This window comes from Nerophis lumbriciformis, linkage group LG18 (genome assembly GCF_033978685.3).
Source record: "Nerophis lumbriciformis linkage group LG18, RoL_Nlum_v2.1, whole genome shotgun sequence".
In the NCBI taxonomy this organism is placed as follows: Eukaryota; Metazoa; Chordata; class Actinopteri; order Syngnathiformes; family Syngnathidae; genus Nerophis; species Nerophis lumbriciformis.
In genome coordinates this window covers 15,801,726-15,821,875 of record NC_084565.2, presented here as the reverse complement: position 1 = coordinate 15,821,875, position 20,150 = coordinate 15,801,726, and the positions used below count along the sequence as shown (strand labels likewise).

General features: G+C 39.4%; 1 protein-coding gene across 4 annotated transcripts in view; it reads right to left on the bottom strand.

Moving 5' to 3' along the window:
* Positions 1–20,150, bottom strand: part of plcg2 (phospholipase C, gamma 2) — a 148,123-nt gene that overhangs the window by 47,306 nt on the left and 80,667 nt on the right. For all 4 annotated transcript variants that reach the window (XM_061977752.2, XM_061977754.2, XM_061977753.2 and 1 more), the window contains 2 exons: positions 3,173–3,295; positions 2,913–3,093 (listed from right to left, as the gene is read on the bottom strand). In XM_061977752.2, the coding sequence (XP_061833736.2) occupies positions 2,913–3,093; positions 3,173–3,295 (304 nt within the window). The remainder of the gene's footprint in view (positions 1–2,912; positions 3,094–3,172; positions 3,296–20,150) is intronic.

The window sequence follows — 20,150 nt, the reverse complement described above, 5'->3', positions numbered from 1 at the left end:
AGGGACAGAAGTTAAGAGTCTCTAAACAGGAGTACATTTTATAATAACACCAGAAAAGGATGCTACATTTGTTGCTAAATGTTTAAAAAAAAAAATATGTCAATAAAAGTCTGGAAACACTTGAAAAAATCTCAACAAAGTACAATGTACAAAAAGCACCAACGATAAAAAAATATATATATATACTGTATGTTAAACATATTTGTTTATGTATGTTTACATTTTTGAGCCATTTTAAAGAAAATCATATCATAGCAAATAATGAATTTACTCAATGACATCATGTTACCTCGCTCATAACCACGCCACCACCGCCACAGTTATCTTGGCAGTTTAGAGGAGACCCTGAAATGGCAGGCGATTCCAAGGAATTTTATACACTGGGAACCGGTTCTTGTTCAGATTCCCATCCCCGCATACAGCTTTTTTTTTCAGTTCACGGCTCTCCAGTTATTATTTTGACTAAGGGTCTGATCTACAGAAGCAGGAGTGTCAAATTCAATCGCACAGTAGGTTAAAATTAAAAGCACACGTTAAATCTCGGGCCAAATAAGATTTCTAGACCCCCTTTAGGCCCCATCTGTGGTTGCGTTTTGTAGCTTGGACAAAGTGTGCATGACACCAATGAATGTGTTTTTTTGTGAACAGGCTTTTTCCTAACTCAAAATAAATGAGCATTTTTTTAAATATCCGCGTTCATGTATGTTCGTGAAGTCCTATTTTCTAACAGTCTGAGGTTACATAAGTGCGTTGTAACTGGGGATTGAATGAGCGCGTGGACCATAGAGGGGGAGAGTCGTTTTTTATGCACGATGAGACATTGTGGTTTGTCATTTTACCAAGTTGTTGTTGATCGACCATCCTCCCCTCATTCTTTTAACATCCATAAAAAGCAAGAATATTTTATATGCACACAAAAACATCAGAATCCGGTAGATTTGTAACTTCAGTCAGGTTAAAAGTGGACAAGGTCAATTTACGGGAGTATCAGCTGAACCTGGAAGGCTTGGCATGTCAAAGCTTCGTCTGAAAAGCAAGCCTTTCCCATCATGCTTTGTTGTCGTAACAATGATTTTTTTTGACTGGGTTATCATTTACCTTCAATGTGTTCATTTGTACAGACAGGGATTAATAGTGTAACTATTGCTACTTTTGGCAGTAATGTGACAACCTTACAAATAATAGAGCACTGGGCAGATGTTCCCTTCCATAAATCATGAAGCATTTAATATAATGTAAATAAAGCTTTTTATTATATTCTAACCTAATCCTTGAAAATGGCAGACTATATGTAATATGGAAAATTGTAAATTGAGTGCAACAAGACAAGCCCAACGTGTTTAATGCCCTTTAATTTATATTTCAAACTTCTAAAATTGTTATTTGAGTGCAATAGGAACCATATGTTTATTGTATTGTTAGATTTTCTGTTAAAATAAAGCCAATATTGACATTTTGTTATGTTCCCTTTATTTTGAAAAGTAGCGAAAAATATCAATATACATTTTGGTACCGGTACCGGTACCAAGTTATTGGTATCGGGACAACCCTAGTTTGTAGTGATATAAAATGTTGTTATAATATCAAGCAAGGAGTGTGCTGCCCTTGGTGAGGGTTGAGTGATAATTGGTCTTTTACAACACCTTGTGGCCACAATAATTCCTTAAATTAAGCTCATGACGGTCTGATTCACTTGCTAAATATACAGAGCATATCAGACATGTTTTGTTGCTGTATACTTTCTAATAAATGTTTTCCTTGGAGACCATGTGTCTGTAAGTAATGTCCAACTATATTATTATGATAACTGTATAAACATTGTTAAATTGAGGACACTCGGTGTAGCTTGTGTTATATTGTGTTAAGCAGTATAGTAACGTAGCTGCTATCTTATAATGTAAGTAGTGTGATATGAATGCCTTTTGTTATATTAGCCATACTATTTCTCCATATACTGTACATATTGAGCTATGTATATATATATATATATATATATTATATATGTATATATATACATATATACATACATACATACATTCATACATACATATATATATGTATACATATATATATACATACATATATATACACATATATATATTTATATATATATATATATACACATATGTATATATACATATATATATTTATATATATATATATATATATATATATATATGTATATATATATATATATATAGCTATTGTTTATATATAACGGGCTTTATCTATATATTGAGTGTATTTCTGTGTTATATTTCTGTGCTTATTAGAGGACATTTAACTGTTAACTGGTTGTCGAGCTTTGCGCAAGTAAAAAAAAACTATTTGCACATACAATTTTTTGTGGCATTCCAGTGTACCAGATCAGCTTGTGATAACCAACACTATAACCAATAACTAACCCTAAACCAGAAAACTAGTACATATAATTGTTGAGTGCTGCATTTTTAACAACATAACAAAACAGCACAACTTATTGCATGATGTCATAGATGTGCAGGAAATGAGTGTTTCCATGGTGGCAGCTAGAACCTCATCTAAATATGGCGATCAGCACCACTTTTGTACTTGTTATAAGTTGTAGTAGATCACACGCCCACTAATAGTACATACTATTTTATACTGTACAAACTTTGATATTTGTTACTTGAATCTTTGTAAATCAGATCCTCAATGTATAGTTTCTCACCGCATATTAATGAAATGAAATATGAACGATGGAACAGGGTTTTCGATCATATTTTAACTTGCTTTCACCTTGCTACAAGTTTTGGGGATTGTAACAAAGTTGAATGTAGAAGCTAATGCTATCGTAGCCACACAGGGCACACATCATTACAACAAACATTATGTTATTAATTATTATTGACTCATTTTCATCTCCTTTATTAGGTTTGTAGGTGACTCACTGTGCTGAAGCGTTCCACAAGTTCTGGTGTGACTGGGTACCGTAGCTTGGTCTTGCGATAAAGGGGTTTCTTCTTAAAGTAGTTTACTAGCTCCACTAGGCTCTCAAACTCAGTTGTTGTCCCCAGCAGGTAAACACTGCCTTCCTTCTGGATCCGACAATGTTTTACCTTACCGTCACCTCTGGCAGACGAGGAAATGTATTTTAATACAGTATTTGAAAAATTCATCAATCAAATCAAGTTGTAAAAATAAGCACAACCTGAAAGTGATAGCGAAGGAGTCAGGCTCTCCCACTCTCTGTCGGAGGAGAAATGCTCCATCTCTGGGAATCCGAAGCAGATAATCCTCAGCCTGGCCTCTGCTCAAGTTACTGTAGAACCACCTGGCAGACATAAACACAACACAATTGTGAGCACATCATAAAGTTCATAACTTTTATATATAAGACACAGGAATCGTACATCAGGGGTCTTGAACGTTTTCGAGGCAAAGGACCCCTAAACTGATAGAAAGATGAAGCTGCGACTCTCTATTTATATATCCTAGTTAAAACTGTTTTTTTAAATTTAACTAATACAGAGGGTACCTTCTTATTGTCGAGTAGACGGCAAATACGCACGCAGGTGCTCGAGGCTCCCCGCAACTCTGCAAAATTGTTTTTCTTTTATTGTGTATTTAATTGTAATTGTAATTTTTAGCCAGTCTTTGAAGCGGTGTACATCTAGTACATGCCCCAGGAACTGACTGATGCTGTGGATTGTTGTCAGCGCCCCAAAGCGACGGCAACAGCAGAAAGAGCGGAAGCAGAAATAAGGCTGCAGAGAGGGACTGCTTGCTCAGCCAAGGAGAAAACCATAACAACCTGCGCTACCATCCATCCTGCTCCTCAACACAAGATCTCTTGCCAACAAAATGGACAGAGGGGGAAATTGCGGGGACAAGAGGGCGATAAGACAGAAAGACAACAACAACAACAACAATAACAACCACAACAACAACAACCGGACAGCATCAGCAAATACGATATGTACAAATATGATACCAAAAGTGATAGCATAGAAGCAGTTAGTGTAGTAAATATTAATAACACAGACATGACAATGAACATTATTGCACTACAAATGGAACAAAAATAATACCAATAGAAATAGCACTATTGATAATGAATAATAACGATAATTGCCTCTATTATCAACAATACTGTTGTTTCAATTGCAACAATACATACTGTATACGTAATGATAACTTGAATTTAAAAAGAAAGCAGATACATGGAGGGGAAGAAAGAGAAGCAAACTGTATTAACCTTGTAGATTGTTATAGTAACAATAGGTTAAACTTTGTCCGTGTGCCGTGTTTTACTCAGTTTCCCCTGGGGCAGTGGTTCTCAACCTTTTTTCAGTGATGTACCCCCTGTGAACATTTTTTTAATTCAAGTACCCACCTAATCAGAGCAAAGCACTTTTGGTTGAAAAAAAGAGATAAAGAAGTAAAATACAGCACTATGTCATCAGTTTCTGATTTATTCAATTGTATAATTGTAAAATATTGCTCATTTGTAGTGGTCTTTCTTGAACTATTTGGAAAAAAGATAGAAAAATAACTAAAAACTTGTTGAAAAACAAACAAGTGATTCAATTATAAATAAAGATTTCTACACAGAAGTAATCATCAACTTAAAGTGCCCTCTTTGGGGATTGTAATAGAGATCCATCTGGATTCATGAACTTAATTCTAAACATTTCTTCACAAAAAAAGAAATCTTTAACATTAATATTCAAAATGTCCTCTCCTATTGTTCTCCCCTCTAAGGTTTTACAAAAAAGTATGCTCTCATAAATAACGTCAGTATCGATGTATCTGACAAAACCTACAAGTTGTGCATTTCCACTAATATCTGTGGATTCATCCAGCTGGAGGGGAAATGAGTCGCTAAGTTTTCCAACAACTTGCTCAACAATGTCTTTTCCCATTGTATCTACTCTCCGGCAAACAGTTATTTGATAAAGGCACATTCTTTATTTTCTCGGTTGCGTTTTATCCAGTATTGTCTCGGCCAGCAGTGCAGCGGCTGGATGTATCAGCTCTTCAGCGATAGTGAACGGCTTTTTGGCTTTAGCAACAAGCAAAGACACCACGTAAGAAGCCTCCAGGGCTTTGGCTGATGTTGTGGAGGCTTTCCGCATCGTGTCTTGAGATGACCTGAATTCATTTCATCTCCTCTTAAAAAAATCAGGTGGCTTACCGACATGGCATGCGTGTTTTGTCCGGAGATACCGCTGAAAATGTGCGGGCTTCATGCCGCTAACATTTCTCCACAGAAAAAACACAATGCCTTGGGGGCGTTACAACTCGAAGCAGTAAATCCCATTCTTCGGAATACTGTCTGAATTTTGCCGGCTCCGGTTAGGCCTTCTTTGGCACATGTTCCTCCATGTTTTCAGCTGCATTACTGCTACGTTTTAACCAAGCCTCTATTGTTTTCTACATCGATAGTTGATTGACAGTAATGTTGTGTCGTTCGCGAACAATTCGTTCGAACGAACGAATCTTTTCAGTGAACGTACTGAACTGAATCACTTCATGAACTGATTCGTTCCTTTCTCAGTTCAGTTGAGCTCCGCCGCGACCATGCCGGTATGAGTGGAACTGGCGCATTCTGTGACTCAATGAACCCTCGACGTCGGCGAACGACGCAGCCAGCTACTCATCATGTGGGCGGGGGGAGGGACTGAGCGAACGATTCGTTCACCGCGGATTAACGACATGAATCACTCAGTGAACGACAGAATCAGGACTCGCGAACCTACTGACACAGAGAACTGACTGTGTCGCGGAGGAGGACGTCACATTGAGGCATACTTGCCAACCTTGAGACCTCCGATTTCAGGAGGTGGGGGGTGGGGCGGGGGCGTGGTTGGGGCGGGGGCGTGGTTGGGGGCGTGGTTAAGAGGGGAGGAGTATATTTACAGCTAGAATTCATCATGTCAAGTATTTCATATATATATATATATATATGAAATACTTGACTTTCAGTGAATTCTAGCGATATAGATATATAAAGAAATACTTGAATTTCAGTGTTCACTTATTTACACATATACACACACATAACACTCATCTACTCATTGTTGAGTTAAGGGTTGAATTGTCCATCCTTGTTCTATTCTCCGTCACTATTTTTCTAACCATGCTGAACACCCTCTCTGATGATGCATTGCTGTGTGGCACGCACAAAAGTGCTTTCATCAAATGCACTAGAGTCTGGAATCTTCCATCTCTCCCTAGCATGGCCCAAAACCGGTCAATCTTTGCTACTTCTTCCCGGAGGCTATCCAGGTCCAATCACAGCTGCAGCTTGGAACTTACAAGCATATTTCTTCATCTTACTCGTCGTCGCCATGGCTGTATTTTCCTCGTTCTTCTGCTTCGTCTCCTTGCTGTGTGCGCAGTTGTGCACTGCCCTCTCTAAAAGCCGTAGATGTTATTGTCACATATGCATGTACAGTAGATTGTGATGATACCGGGTAGAAGGAGACGGCACTGAGGCTGGGAGAGTGTTTAGCCTGGGGCGTATTTATTCAAAAGGAAAATCTATATATCTCTCATACATACACACATACATACACACATTTTATATATATATATATATATATATATACACACACACACACATATATATATATATATATATATATATATATATATATATATATATATATATATATATATATATATATATATATATATATATATATATATATAGGGACGGCGTGGCGCAGTGGGAGAGTGGCCGTGCGCAACCCGAGGGTCCCTGGTTCAATCCCCACCTAGTACCAACCTCGTCATGTCCGTTGTGTCCTGAGCAAGACACTTCACCCTTGCTCCTGATGGCTGCTGGTTAGCGCCTTGCATGTGTCATCAGTGTGTGAATGTGTGTGTGAATGGGTAAATGTGGAAGTAGTGTCAAAGCGCTTTGAGTACTTTGAAGGTAGAAAAGCGCTATACAAGTACAACCCATTTATCATTTATCATTTATATATATATATATATATATATATATACACACATATATATACTGTATATATACACACATATATATACACACACACATATATATATATGTGTATATATATATATATATATATATATATATATATATATATACACACATATATATACTGTATATATACACACATATATATACACACACACATATATATATATGTGTATATATATATATATATATATATATATATATATATATATGTGTGTGTGTGTGTGTGTGTATATATATATATATGTGTATATATATATACATGTGTATGTGTATATATATATATATATATATATATATATATATATATATATATATATATATATATATATATATATATATATATATATATATTTGTGTGTGTGTGTGTATATATATGTGTATATATACACTGTTTCCCACACATTCATTTATTTGTGGCGGCCCGCCACGAAAGAATTATGTCCGCCACAAATAGATTTTTCGGCTTTTGACTCGCTCGACCGCTCATAAAAGCAATAAGACTCTGTCTGTGAATGTTGCTTGTAGTTACAATTCCGGTGCAGTAGGTGGCGGTAGCCTACTATGTATTGTAACTCCGCCAATAGCACTTAATTCACCTGGTGGGCCAGAAGAAGAAGAAGACGACGACAACGACGAAGTAAAAGAAGAACGGACCGACCGGATCAAAATACGAGGGTAAGACGTCTTGGCAAACAAGTTCAAAAGTGGTCCGAACCTGTGAAGTGTGCAGCACCGACTCGGATTTTCTTAATTTTTATTTTCGGGATTTGAATGCATTTATTTTGAAAGGACAGCTGGAGAGAGACGGGGGAGGGGGGAGAAAAGGGTGAGAGGGGGGATTGACGCGGAGCAAAGCGAATCGAACTGGGTCGCCGCGGCGGGTGCTCTACCAGGTGAGATAGGTTATAGCTGCATCGCTCGCGGCTCGTCATATATTTAACGTTAATCCGCGATTTCACCGAGCGTTTCACTGACGGTGAGCAGCCTGACGCTACTTCATTAACACTAATGCTGTTTGGCAGACGCACGCAGTCACAGTCACCTGTTACCATACCGACGAGCTAACGTGTCCAGGTTATAACCCTGTTGTCAATAAACACACGTGGAGACGGTGCTTCAGATACTGCATTAATACTGAAGCTAAATTGTCCACTGTCCACCGCAGCATGTGAATGCAATGAAAATAATAAAATCTCAGCCAACCAGCTGTTAAAATGTTGTCCAGGTTAATGTTTTGGCCATTGAAGGCCCTTCATTTCAAGATTTCAACTGTGATCGGGCTTTAAACAGGTGGCTGACCTGTTCAGATGGGTGTAACTGCTACTGGTCAAATAATGTGAAATAGCATTTAATTTTACATGTATGCAATGCCATTTAAATGTAATTATAGATAATAATAATAATAATAATAATAATAAATACTGTGTAGTGTTGCAAATAGTCAACGGGAAGGATTTTAGTAAGATATAAGCCATGAGCACTAGACAGCCAGAAAAAAACCTAGGCAGGACAAGCAAAAATATTGGGGCAAGTAGATTTGAGAAGTCGGGCAAGTAGAAAAAAACCTTAACGTTGAACCCTGCATGTGTTGAGCTGCTGCCGCTTAAGGTTAGACGGCACTGTACATAGAGCCCCAGCCACCCAGAGAGCCCAACCCAAAACAGCAGTTGTGGTGCCCAGGCAACACGGGACCACCTGCCCCACGCAGCACGGCTGGTCAACCTGGTGCTGCCCGGCAGGGCCAGCAGCAGGCCATAGAGACGCATCCGGCAGAGGACAAGGCACGGGAAAAGCAGGGGACAACCATCCCCCAAGCCAGCGAGAGACCACACCCCACGTGGGCAGAAAGACGGGACACCGAGCCCCGAGGGGCCCAGAGAGTCTCACCGCAGCCGGATAAGAAGACCGCCCCCACCCCACCAGCAACCGGGCCCCCACGAGCGGGCTGACACCCGACAAGCCAGCCAACACGACAACAAACAAGAACAAAGCCGGCAAGTTCGCCAGCCCTGACAACCACCAAGTGCACACGCTGCCACAAACCACAGCATTGGCCACCCCCGCACTGAACCCAGTAGCCACGGGTGCCCCCACCACAAACATACAGCAGCAGAAACAACGGCTGCAATACCCCGGACAACCAGCACTTCTCAATCAAATCAAAGCGACCGAAAAACCGCGCCCGACATCCACATGCCCACAAGACAATGGAAACCCGAGCGTCAGCTCGCCAGTCAGCCCAAATGTCTACAAGCAAACAAGAGACATCACACCTCCCCCACTAAGACTCTCTAATCCGCACAAACACACCACCACCCCAAACAACCAAGACACAGCACCCACACCAAACAAGAGGGCTGCGCTGCCCCCGCATCAAGCTACCGACACAGACCCTGCAGCGCGAGGCCGGAACAGACAGGCAAGGACCCCGCCCAACAGGACGCGAAACCCACATGATTCCACATAAACCAGAAGTGAGCTGACCAACTGACCACCCAATCCAACTTAATAAAATAAAAATTAAAAATACAATTAAACTCTGCACGGGAATGGCAGGCTACCAGATCACAGTCCCTGGAGCCTGCGCCAGCCGAGGAGGCAATGAGGTGCGCACCGTACCCCCGAACCCCAACCCACCTGATGTGGGAGTGTATAAAGCCCCAAGAGTGTCTACTGTGTAGTTCAAATTAGGAGGTCAGCCTTTACAGCTGACCTCCAGTCCCTATTGATGTGTGTACTGTAGCGTGAGGGAGATATGTATGCGGCTGGGGGCTAATAATGTGATTAAAATTGGGTCCCTACCGTGCCGAGTCTCCCAAACCTTATGTGTCTACCATGCAGTTAAAATTGAGGGATGGACGAGCAGGGGACAAGTCAGCAGGACTGGAGCCCCATAGAGGCATCCTCATTTCCTCACCATGCTTCCTCGTAGGACAATCCCTCAAAGTCCTATATGTGTGTGTGCGCTATAAGTAGGAGGAGGAGAGGGCCTAGACAACCCCCCCACTCACAAACACCCCCAAGTTCATGCAAAAGGCAACCAATAACTACGGCCAGGAGGCCTTTGGCACAGCACCTGCTGTTTTGGGTTGGCCTCTCTGGGTGACTGGGGCTGTACTTTGGCTCCCGCACACACTGGGAGACAAATATATTGTACATACAAATTCATATATATACTCACATACACACAATTATACATACATACACACATACGTATATATATTCATTCATTAATACATACATGCATACACGCACTCATTGGTACTTACCAGTGACGTGCGATGAGGTTGATGGCTGGTGAGGCACTGACTTCATCACAGTCAGATTTACAAACATATGAACCCTAAAGAGTATCTTATTCACCATTTGATTGGCAGCAGTTAACGAGTTATGTTTAAAAGCTCAAACCACCATTCTTCCCTGCTTGGCACTCAGCCTCAAGGGTTGGAATTGGGGGTTAAATCACCAAAAATTATTCCCGGGCGCGGCGCCGCTGCTGCCCACTGCTCCCCTCACCTCCCAGGGGGTGATCAAGGGATGGGTCATATGCAGAGGACAAATTTCACCACACCTAGTGTGTGTGTGTGACAATCATTGGTACTTTAACTTAACTTTAACTTTACACATACAAACTGTAGCACACAAAAAAGCACATTACTATACTATACTTATAAGTGTGGGAACAGTGGTGTTCGTGTTGGAGGAGTTGTGAATGAATGAAATATGAAATCCGTGCTGCAGTCTGCAGGTGTACCTAATGTTGTGTCCCTGCAGTCGTTCACGGCTCCTCCGGCGTGAGCCCTGTTGTTTTTGCACTTTTTGGCTTCTTGTTCAGTGACTTTTTTTGGGTGGATTCGGTCTTGCACGTGGAGGGTTTGGTTGTGGGCTTTGGTTGGTGTGGCGCTCCCGTCGGGGGGGTGCATTCTGCGGCAGGGGTGCATTAACCGGCACCAGGAGGCGGGATTACTGCGAGCCTCACACAGTGCGTCTTCGCAGCAGTTTTATGATTGCTCAGCACAAGAAATACGTTACACACATACAGTTGTTGACAAAATACACTGTACATTATATACCTCAGCGATCTAAACTATGGAAATGTATAATATAGTTCATATAGCAATACGGTCTCACTGTACAGCAGGCCAGCAGTTAGCCGAGTCCGCAATCCATGTTGAGGCACAACTGAGTGACGTGCCTCAACTGGCTGCTGATCACCGCACCGTCTCTTCTCAGTATTTGAACGGCAAATGTGAAAATTCAGCGATTTTGAATAAAAATAATCTAAAACCGGTGAAGTTAAATGGAAAATAACTTTATAGTATAATCACTGAATACATAAAACAATTTAATTAATTTTTTTTCTTTTTACATTTTTTTTCTTTCCATGATGGCAGGTGAGGCCCCGCCTCACCTGCCTCCAGTGACCGCACGTCACTGGTACTTACCCACATACATAAGTACCTTCATTCCCACATACATACACAAATACAGAACATTCAAGGTACATACATCAATCAATCAATCAATAAATGTTTACTTGTATAGCCCTTAATCACAAGTGTCTCAAAGGGCTGCACAAGCCCCAACAACATCCTCGGCTCAGATCCCACATCAGGGCAAGAAAAAACATGGGATCATCTTGAATGGAGACAAGTCAGCAGCACAGAGACGTCACCGACTGATGCACAGGGAAGTGGTCCACAACACTTTGAACAGCTAGCCCGTCATCTGTGGTCATCTGATAACCTCTCCACGCAGGACAGGGGGGCAGAGCAGAAAATAAACGGCAGATCAACTGGTCTAAAAGGGGGGTCTATTTAAAGGCTAGAGTATACAAATAAGTTTTAAGATGGGACCTAAATGCTTCTACTGAAGTAGCATCTCTAACTGTTACCGGTAGGGCATTCCAGAGTACTGGAGTACTGAAACGCTCTATAGACTTTTTTTGGGCTCTGGGAATCACTAATAAGCCGTAGTTCTTAGAATGCAGATTTCTGGCCGGGACATATGGTACAATACAATCAGCAAGATAAGATGGAGCTTGACCGTTTAGTATTTTATACTTAAGTACTAAACCTTAAAGTCGCATCGTAAGTGCACAGGAAGCCAGTGCATTCATCCACACGCACATTCACTGTACAAACATACATATACACATACTGTACATATACAGTACAAGCACATGTGCATACATACAGTCATGCATATCATCACATTTCATCAAACATATCTTAAATGGTTGTTAAATGGTTCCCATTTAAATAATTTGGGTTTTGTATTTGACTTACTCCATGACTTTGTAAACAATAACAAAACCCACCCCCAATAATATATATATTAGGGCTGTGAATCTTTGGGTGTCCCACGATTCGATTCAAAATCGATTCTTGGGGGTCACGATTCGATTCAAAATCGATTTTTTTTTTTCAATTCAACACGATTCTCGATTCAAAAAGGATTTTTTTTTTTTTCTTTTTTTTTTTTTTAGGAAAACAATACACAACAATACCATAATAATGCAATACAATTTCAAAACCAAACCCGACCCAGCAACATTCAGAATAGCAATAAACAGAGCAATTGAGAGCAATTGAGGACACACAAACATGACACGGAACAATCCAAAAGTAGTGAGACAAAAATGAATATTATCAACAACAGTATCAATATTAGTAACAATTTCTACATAGCAGTGATTAAAAATCCCTCATTGATATTATCATTACAAACATTAATAAAAAATATATATATAAATAAATAAAACATTTACAATAGTGTCACAGTGGCTTACACTTGCATCACATCTCATAAACTTGACAACACATTGTGTCCAATATTTTCCACAATGCTATAATGTTGGAATTGGGGGTTAAATCACCAAAAATGATTCCCGGGCGCGGCCGCCGCTGCTGCCCAGTGCTCCCCTCACCTCCCAGGGTGCGATCAAGGGTGATGGGTCAAATGCAGAGAATAATTTCGCCACACCTAGTGTGTGTGTGACAATCATTGGTACTTTACTTTAACTTTTAAGTCATATTTTGGTTCATTTAATAGTTAAAACAAATTTAAATAATGGATCCCATATTCCAATATATGACTCATTATTATCTAAACTAAATGCAGTTTTTTCTACTGATATCATCTCCATAGCTTGTGTGTACCAGTCAGTATGAGTTGGACTATCAACATCTATCCATTTTTTTAACATTACCCTTTTTGTTATTATGCATATTGAAAGAAATGCATTTTTACTCTTTGATAACACATTACTAAATTGATGGAGATCCCCAAGAATACAAGTTTGCAGTGTCATTGGGATATTTATATTAAGGACTGTGATTGCTTCTTTTGTTGTTTTCAACCATAACTCTTTTATTCTCTGACATTCCCACAATAAATGAACAAGAGTTGCCTCGGCTGCCCGACACTTCATACATAACTTGCTATCTACTACACCAATTTTAAACAGCTGAGAAGATGTAAAATACAATCTATTCAATATCTTAAATTGAGTCAGCTTATCTTTAATGCTTCTAAAGGGCTTATTGGCATTTTTCCAAATATCATTCCATGATATCTCTCTTTAATCTAAAATGTTTAAGTCCATCATCCTTTCCGAACACATGCATCATTTGCATTTCTAGTGTGGTGTTCATTTATTATTCCATAAAATAGTTTAATTAATTTCTTAAATGTATCTTGGTTAAAAAGTGCATCTTCCAGTTCATGGCTATTTAAAGACATACTTTCAGAGGATATGCATTTATTTACAGCGTGTTTTAAAGAGATAAAATTAAAAAAAAATTTTCTGGGTACATTATATTGATCAACTAAATCATTGAACAGTTTAAAAGAGTTTTTATTAATAATATGATGAGGTTTAGTAATACCTCTGTCTTTCCATGTTGTCCATTTAACCACATTTTTATTAATTATGATATTAGGATTGTACCAAAGCTGTTGATTTACAGATGTCATTGACTTGATTCCTAGTATTTTCTGACACAGTTTTAGAATGTTAAAGGTGGCTTCTATTGGGCTCTGCCTCAATTCATTAGGTATTTTTTTAATATAATATAAACTCCCCACATCAATGTCCAAATTCATTAACATATTTTTTTCTATGTTGATCCAGTCCTTATCTGCAGAAGAATGAAATAAGTGGCTTGCTTGTTCACAACCGAAGGAGATATAATAATGTAAGAAGTTTGGTAATTGTAGTCCTCCTTTATCTTGTGTACAAGACAACCTTAAGTATGAACAACTGGCCTTCTTTCCACACCATATAAAATGTAATATCATTGTATGTATTTTCTTAAACCAACTTTTATTAATTAGGACAGGCATCATTTTCAGTATATAATTAACTGCTGGCAGTATACTCATTTTTACTATGTTCACCCGACCCCAAAGTGATATTTGGAGACGTGACCAGCGTTCCATTTTGGATTCTATCTTATTTTCTAAATGTTTAAGATTTAGATCTCTGCTTGTATAAAGGTTTGGTGTAATGTGTAGTCCTAGATGTATGATTTCTGCCTCTTTCCATTTAATTTTGGAGTTCTGAACTTGTGATTTCTTGCAGTGTTTATTAAGTGGTAATATTTCACATTTGTCCCAATTGACTTTATACCCTGATAAACAGCCATATTCAGTGATGACAATATTGATATAGTGAAGAGAGGAGTTAACATGTGACAGGTAGAGAATGATGTCGTCACAATACATCGATAGCTTATTATACTGAGAGCCAATTTTTATACCATGAATAATATTTTCACTTCTTATTTTTGCAGCTAAGGGTTCAATAACCAAATTCAATAATAATCCAGATGCAGGACATCCCCGTTTTACTCCTCTTTTTAACAAAAAAGGTTCTGAAATATGATTATTGGTTTTGACTGATGCCATGGGCCTTGTATAAAGCATCTTAATCCATTGTATAAAATTATCTCCAAATCCAAATTTACGTAATGTGCAAAACATAAATGACCAGTTTATGCGGTCGAGTGCCTTCTCCGCATCAACAGTATACATTATACTGCTGTGGGATAAGGGAGACTTCTGGCATAGTAAATAACATTAAACAATTTCCTTGTATTGTCTGAAGATGGCCGATCTTCCATGAAGCCAGTTTGGTCAGTATGAATTAATGTTCCTATTATATTTGATAATCGTGTGGCTAAGATTTTTGCCAAGATTCAAAAGGATTCTCTATTCATTCAATACATAGGATTTCAGCAGGATCTACCCCAGTCTGCTGACATGCAAGCAGAGTAGTACATTTTTGTAAAAAGCTTTTATAATTGTAAAGGACAATGTTTTATCAACTGATTGCAATAATGTAAATTTGTTTTAACTATTAAATGAACCAAAAATATGACTTATTTTATCTTTGTGAAAATATTGGACACAATGTGTTGTCAAGTTTATGAGATGTGATGCAAGTTTAAGCCACTGTGACACTACTGTTTTGTTTTGTTTTTTATAAATGTCTAATGATAATGTCAATGAGGGATTTTTAATCACTGCTATGTTGAAATTGTAACTAATATTGATACTGTTGTTGATAATATTAATTTTTGTTTCACTACTTTTGGTTTGTTCTGTGTCGTGTTTGTGTCTCCTCTCAATTGCTCTGTTTATTGCAGTTCTGAGTGTTGCTGGGTCGGGTTTGGTTTTGGAATTGGATTGCATTGTTATGGTATTGCTGTGTATTGGTTTGTTAGATTGATTCATTAAAAAAAAAAAATGTTTTTAATAAATAATAAAAATAAAAATAAAATCGATTTTTTTTTTAATGAGAATCAATTCTGAATCGCACAACTAGAGAATCGCAATTCGAATTCGAATCGATTTTTTCCCACACCCCTAATATATATATATATATATATATATATATATATATATATATATATATATAATCACTTCAGTATAATTAGGGACCGAATGTCCCATTGGGACAGAGGACCCTATTGAATTTCTAGAGTTTTATTATTATACCGCCGCCTCTTTCAGCTGTAATTTGACCCCCTTAACATGCTTCAAAACTCACCATATTGGACACACACATCAGGACTGGTAAAAATTGTGATCTAATCAAAAAACCAAACCCCAAAACTCAAAATTGCGCTCTAGCGCCCCCTAGGAAGAAAACACAGACAAAACTCCCTGTAACTCCCAGTAGGAATGTCGTAGAGACATGAAACAAAAACCTCTATGTAGGTCTCACTTAGACCTATATTTTATACACTGACAACCCCCAGCAAAAATCAACAGTAAGTTAGCAATTCCCCCATCAAAACAAAAGTTGTGTAAAAACAGTCACCTTTTTTCAAACATTATCTCCTCTGAGCGCGTTTGTCGTGTCGGCTTCAAATTAGCACAGGAGAGAGATTGAACCCTTCTGATTAATAGTTGATGAAATAATTTTAATTATTGCTATGGTTTGGATTTTATGAGCCCTCAAAGAACCGCTGCGCTGATGCTGCTGCGCTGCTGCCGTCTCAAGATGGCTGCACCTTGCTTGATTGATTGATTGATTGATTGATTGATTGATTGATTGATTGCTCAGACAACACTGCCTGTAACTCCCAGCAGGAATGTCAGAGACACATGAAACAAAAACCTCAATGTAGGTATCACTTAGACCTATATTTCATACACTGACAACCCCCAGCTGAAATCAACAGGAAGTTTGCCATTCCCCATTCAATACAAAAGCTTCTCTTCATTCGCAATACATTAGAGTCTCAAGATGGCCGCACCCTGCTCAGACAAAACTGTCTGTAACTCCCAGTAGGGATGTCAAAGACACATGAAACAAAAACCTACCCCCAGCTAAAATCAACAGGAAGTGTGCAATTCCCCCTTCAATACAAAAGATGGCTAAAAAAACTGGTTGCTGCAACCAATGGGTAAAGGCAGAAAGCATCAGCGTAACAAACTATGCAGAGAAGGTAGGTAATGTGCGGGTGAAGATATGTTGTATGGGTAAAAGCAGGAAGTACCAGCGTGACCACACAATGCAGAGAAGGTAGGTAATGTGCGGGTAAAGATATGTTGACTAGGTGAAAGAAGGAAGCACCAGTTTGACTCTAGGATTCAGACAAGGTAGGTAATGTGCAGGTAAAGATATGTTGACTGGGTCAAAGAAGGAAGCACCAGTTTGACCCCAGGATGCAGAAAAGGTAGGTAATTTTCAGGTAAAGATATGTTGACTAGGTGATGGCAGGAAGCACCAGCGTGACCCGAGGATGCAGAGCAAGTAGGTAATGTGCGAGTGAAGATATGTTGAATGGGTAAAGGCAGGAAGCACCAGCATGACCCCACTATGCAGAGAAAGTAGGTATTGTGTGGTTGAAACTATGTTGAATGGGTGAAAGAAGGAAGCGCCAGCGTGACCTTACTATGCAGAGAACGTAGGTAATGTGCAGGTAAAGATATGTTGTATGGGTGAAAAAAAGAAGCACCAGTATGACCCCAGGATGCAGGGAAGGTAGGTGATGTGCAGGTAAAGATATGTTGAATGGGTAAAGGCAGAAAGCACCAGCGTGACCCCACTATGCAGAGAAGGTAGGTAATGTGCGGGTGAAAATAGGTTGAATGGGTAAAGGCAGGAAGCACCAGCGTGACCTCACTATGCAGAGAACGTAGGTAATACCTTGTCTGCATTGACAAGGTAGGTAATGTGCAGGTGAAGATATGTTGAATGGGTAAAGGCAGAAAGCACCAGCGTGACCCCACTATGCAGAGAAGGTATGTAATGTGTGGGTGAAAATAGGTTGAATGGGTAAAGGCAGGAAGCACCAGCGTGACCTTACTATGCAGAGAACGTAGGTAATGTGTAGGTAAAGATATGTTGTATGGGTGAAAAAAAGAAGCACCAGTATGACCCCAGGATGCAGGGAAGGTAGGTAATGTGCAGGTAAAGATATATTGAATGGGTAAAGGCAGGAAACACCAGCTAGACTCCAGGACACAGAGAAGGTAGGTAAGTGCAGGTAAAGATATGTTGAATGGGTAAAGGCAGAAAGCACCAGCGTGACCACACTATGCAGAGAAGGTAGGTAATGTGCAGGTAAAGATATGTTGAATGGGTAAAGGCAGGAAGCACCAGTGTGACCCCAGGATGCAGAGAAGATAGGTAATGAGCAGGTAAAGATATGTTAAATGGGTGAAAGCAGGAAACATCAGCGTAAATACTCGGTCCCGTCCATCGTTGCTTGCAGCTTTAATTTATGTAGAAATACTATACTAGGTATCTATACTGTTGCGGGATCGTTCAATAAAAAATATATAATAATGCAACCAATGATAGCTTAGTAGCAGAACTCTTGTTGGCAATGTTTATTGCACCAAATAAGTGACAGCAGTGCACAGGATGCAAAAATATATACAGAGCACAGATTTGTCAAATCAAAAGTAAAATAAACAAAATGCAGTAATGGAAAAAAAACATCTGCAGCTCACGAATCCGTTTTAGCACAACTCCAGCTCTCCACAAACAACCATCTTACTTCTCCCATCCCGACTGAACGAACAGCCTCCCTGCATATCAATGAGAGGAAAAAGAGGGTGTTCAAACCAATCTTACCATCAATGTACACATCGAGGTAACAATTCACAATCTCTCATAATAAACATAATTTAGTATATATATATAATTATGTATGAGTGCTCGCGCGAAGGGTGCGTGTGATGCGTAGATTTGTGGCAGAAGTGCTTGTAGTTAGTGCATGCTGCATGATGCCCCTACTTGCTACTCTCTGCTTACAGCTATCGCCGCCAGCTAGCCCCTGGGTAAACCTCCTTCTGCTGGTACATAGCCTCTCCACCACCAAGACTCCTGTGGTGCCTCCTTGTGGCCACACACGGTAAACTGCGTCTTTGCAGACACAGGTTAAACTGTAGGGGACCTCGGAGCAGCAGTGGGCCCCAGAGGCGAGGCGTGCAGGCCCACCAGTGTGTGGACACGCCCTGGTGTCCGCCAGCCACTGCCCCATCTATGGGTTAAATAGCCCTACAAGAAGCGCGCCGCTGATTCTGTGACCTTGACTTTACCCTCCAAGCAAGTTTTTACAATTGACTATTTAGACCCACACATTTCACTTGCAAAAAACAGACAACTTGCATAGTAAAGACTATGGTTGTTTCATGCACGACTGCAACACAATGTCTAATACGCTAGGCCTGGATTATTCCTCCAAAGTGCAATTTGGCTCCTAAAAAAGCCTACAGGAAACACAGACGACAATACCTCCTCCAATGCAAAATTAAAACACATGTTAGACTATGTTTCAAAAAGGTTGGAGAGGTGTCCCATACTACAATATCAATGTTTTTGCACTTCTTGCAATAATAATTTTCGGCACTAAAGGGGAAAGGGACATCCAGGCGAGCTCTCACTTTAGTCCTCTTACTGATAAGACTGATTAGAGCAGAAACCGATTGTTTTCTTTTTTTTGTTTGCGTACTTACTGTCATTGTGGAGAGATTTGATTGAAAAAAAGAAAACAAAAAGTAGCGTTGACATTTGACCTTTTGTTTAAAAATTAATTGACATTTTAGTAAGAAATGAGAGCGAAGTAAGTTAGAATAAATAATCGTTTGATAATGGTGGCCACCTCTTTAAATTTATAAAACGCACATGGAGAAAGCAACATTTATGATCATATGTTCTTGAGAACCAATTGTTCGCTAATTGATGATAAGTTACATTTCGATATTATTTACTATAATTGTCCATCCATCCATCCCATCCATTTTCAACCACTTGTCCCTTTGGGGTCACGGTGGGTGCTGGAGCCTATCTCAGCTGCATAGGCGGGGTACACCATAGACAAGTCGCCAGCTCATCAATTGTCATTTTATGAAATGTTATACAAAATGTGGGCCCTTTTGATGACTGCATGATTGACATTTTTTGTTTGTTGTATTAGTAAAGCGGTAATGTGTTTATTAATTCATATGACAACAATTGCACAAATAGAATTTGTAACAGTACAGCTGCTATAAAATAATTAAGTGTTAATTCACTGTTATAGTTTTTGCCGTTGAAAAAAACTAAAACAAATTATAGTCTGCTAAACAGCTGCCTTGATCCAGGAGTGTGATCCAAGGGTTACAGATGTGGACATGGGTAAAGTCTAGTTGGCAAGACCTCTTCAAAGTTGTA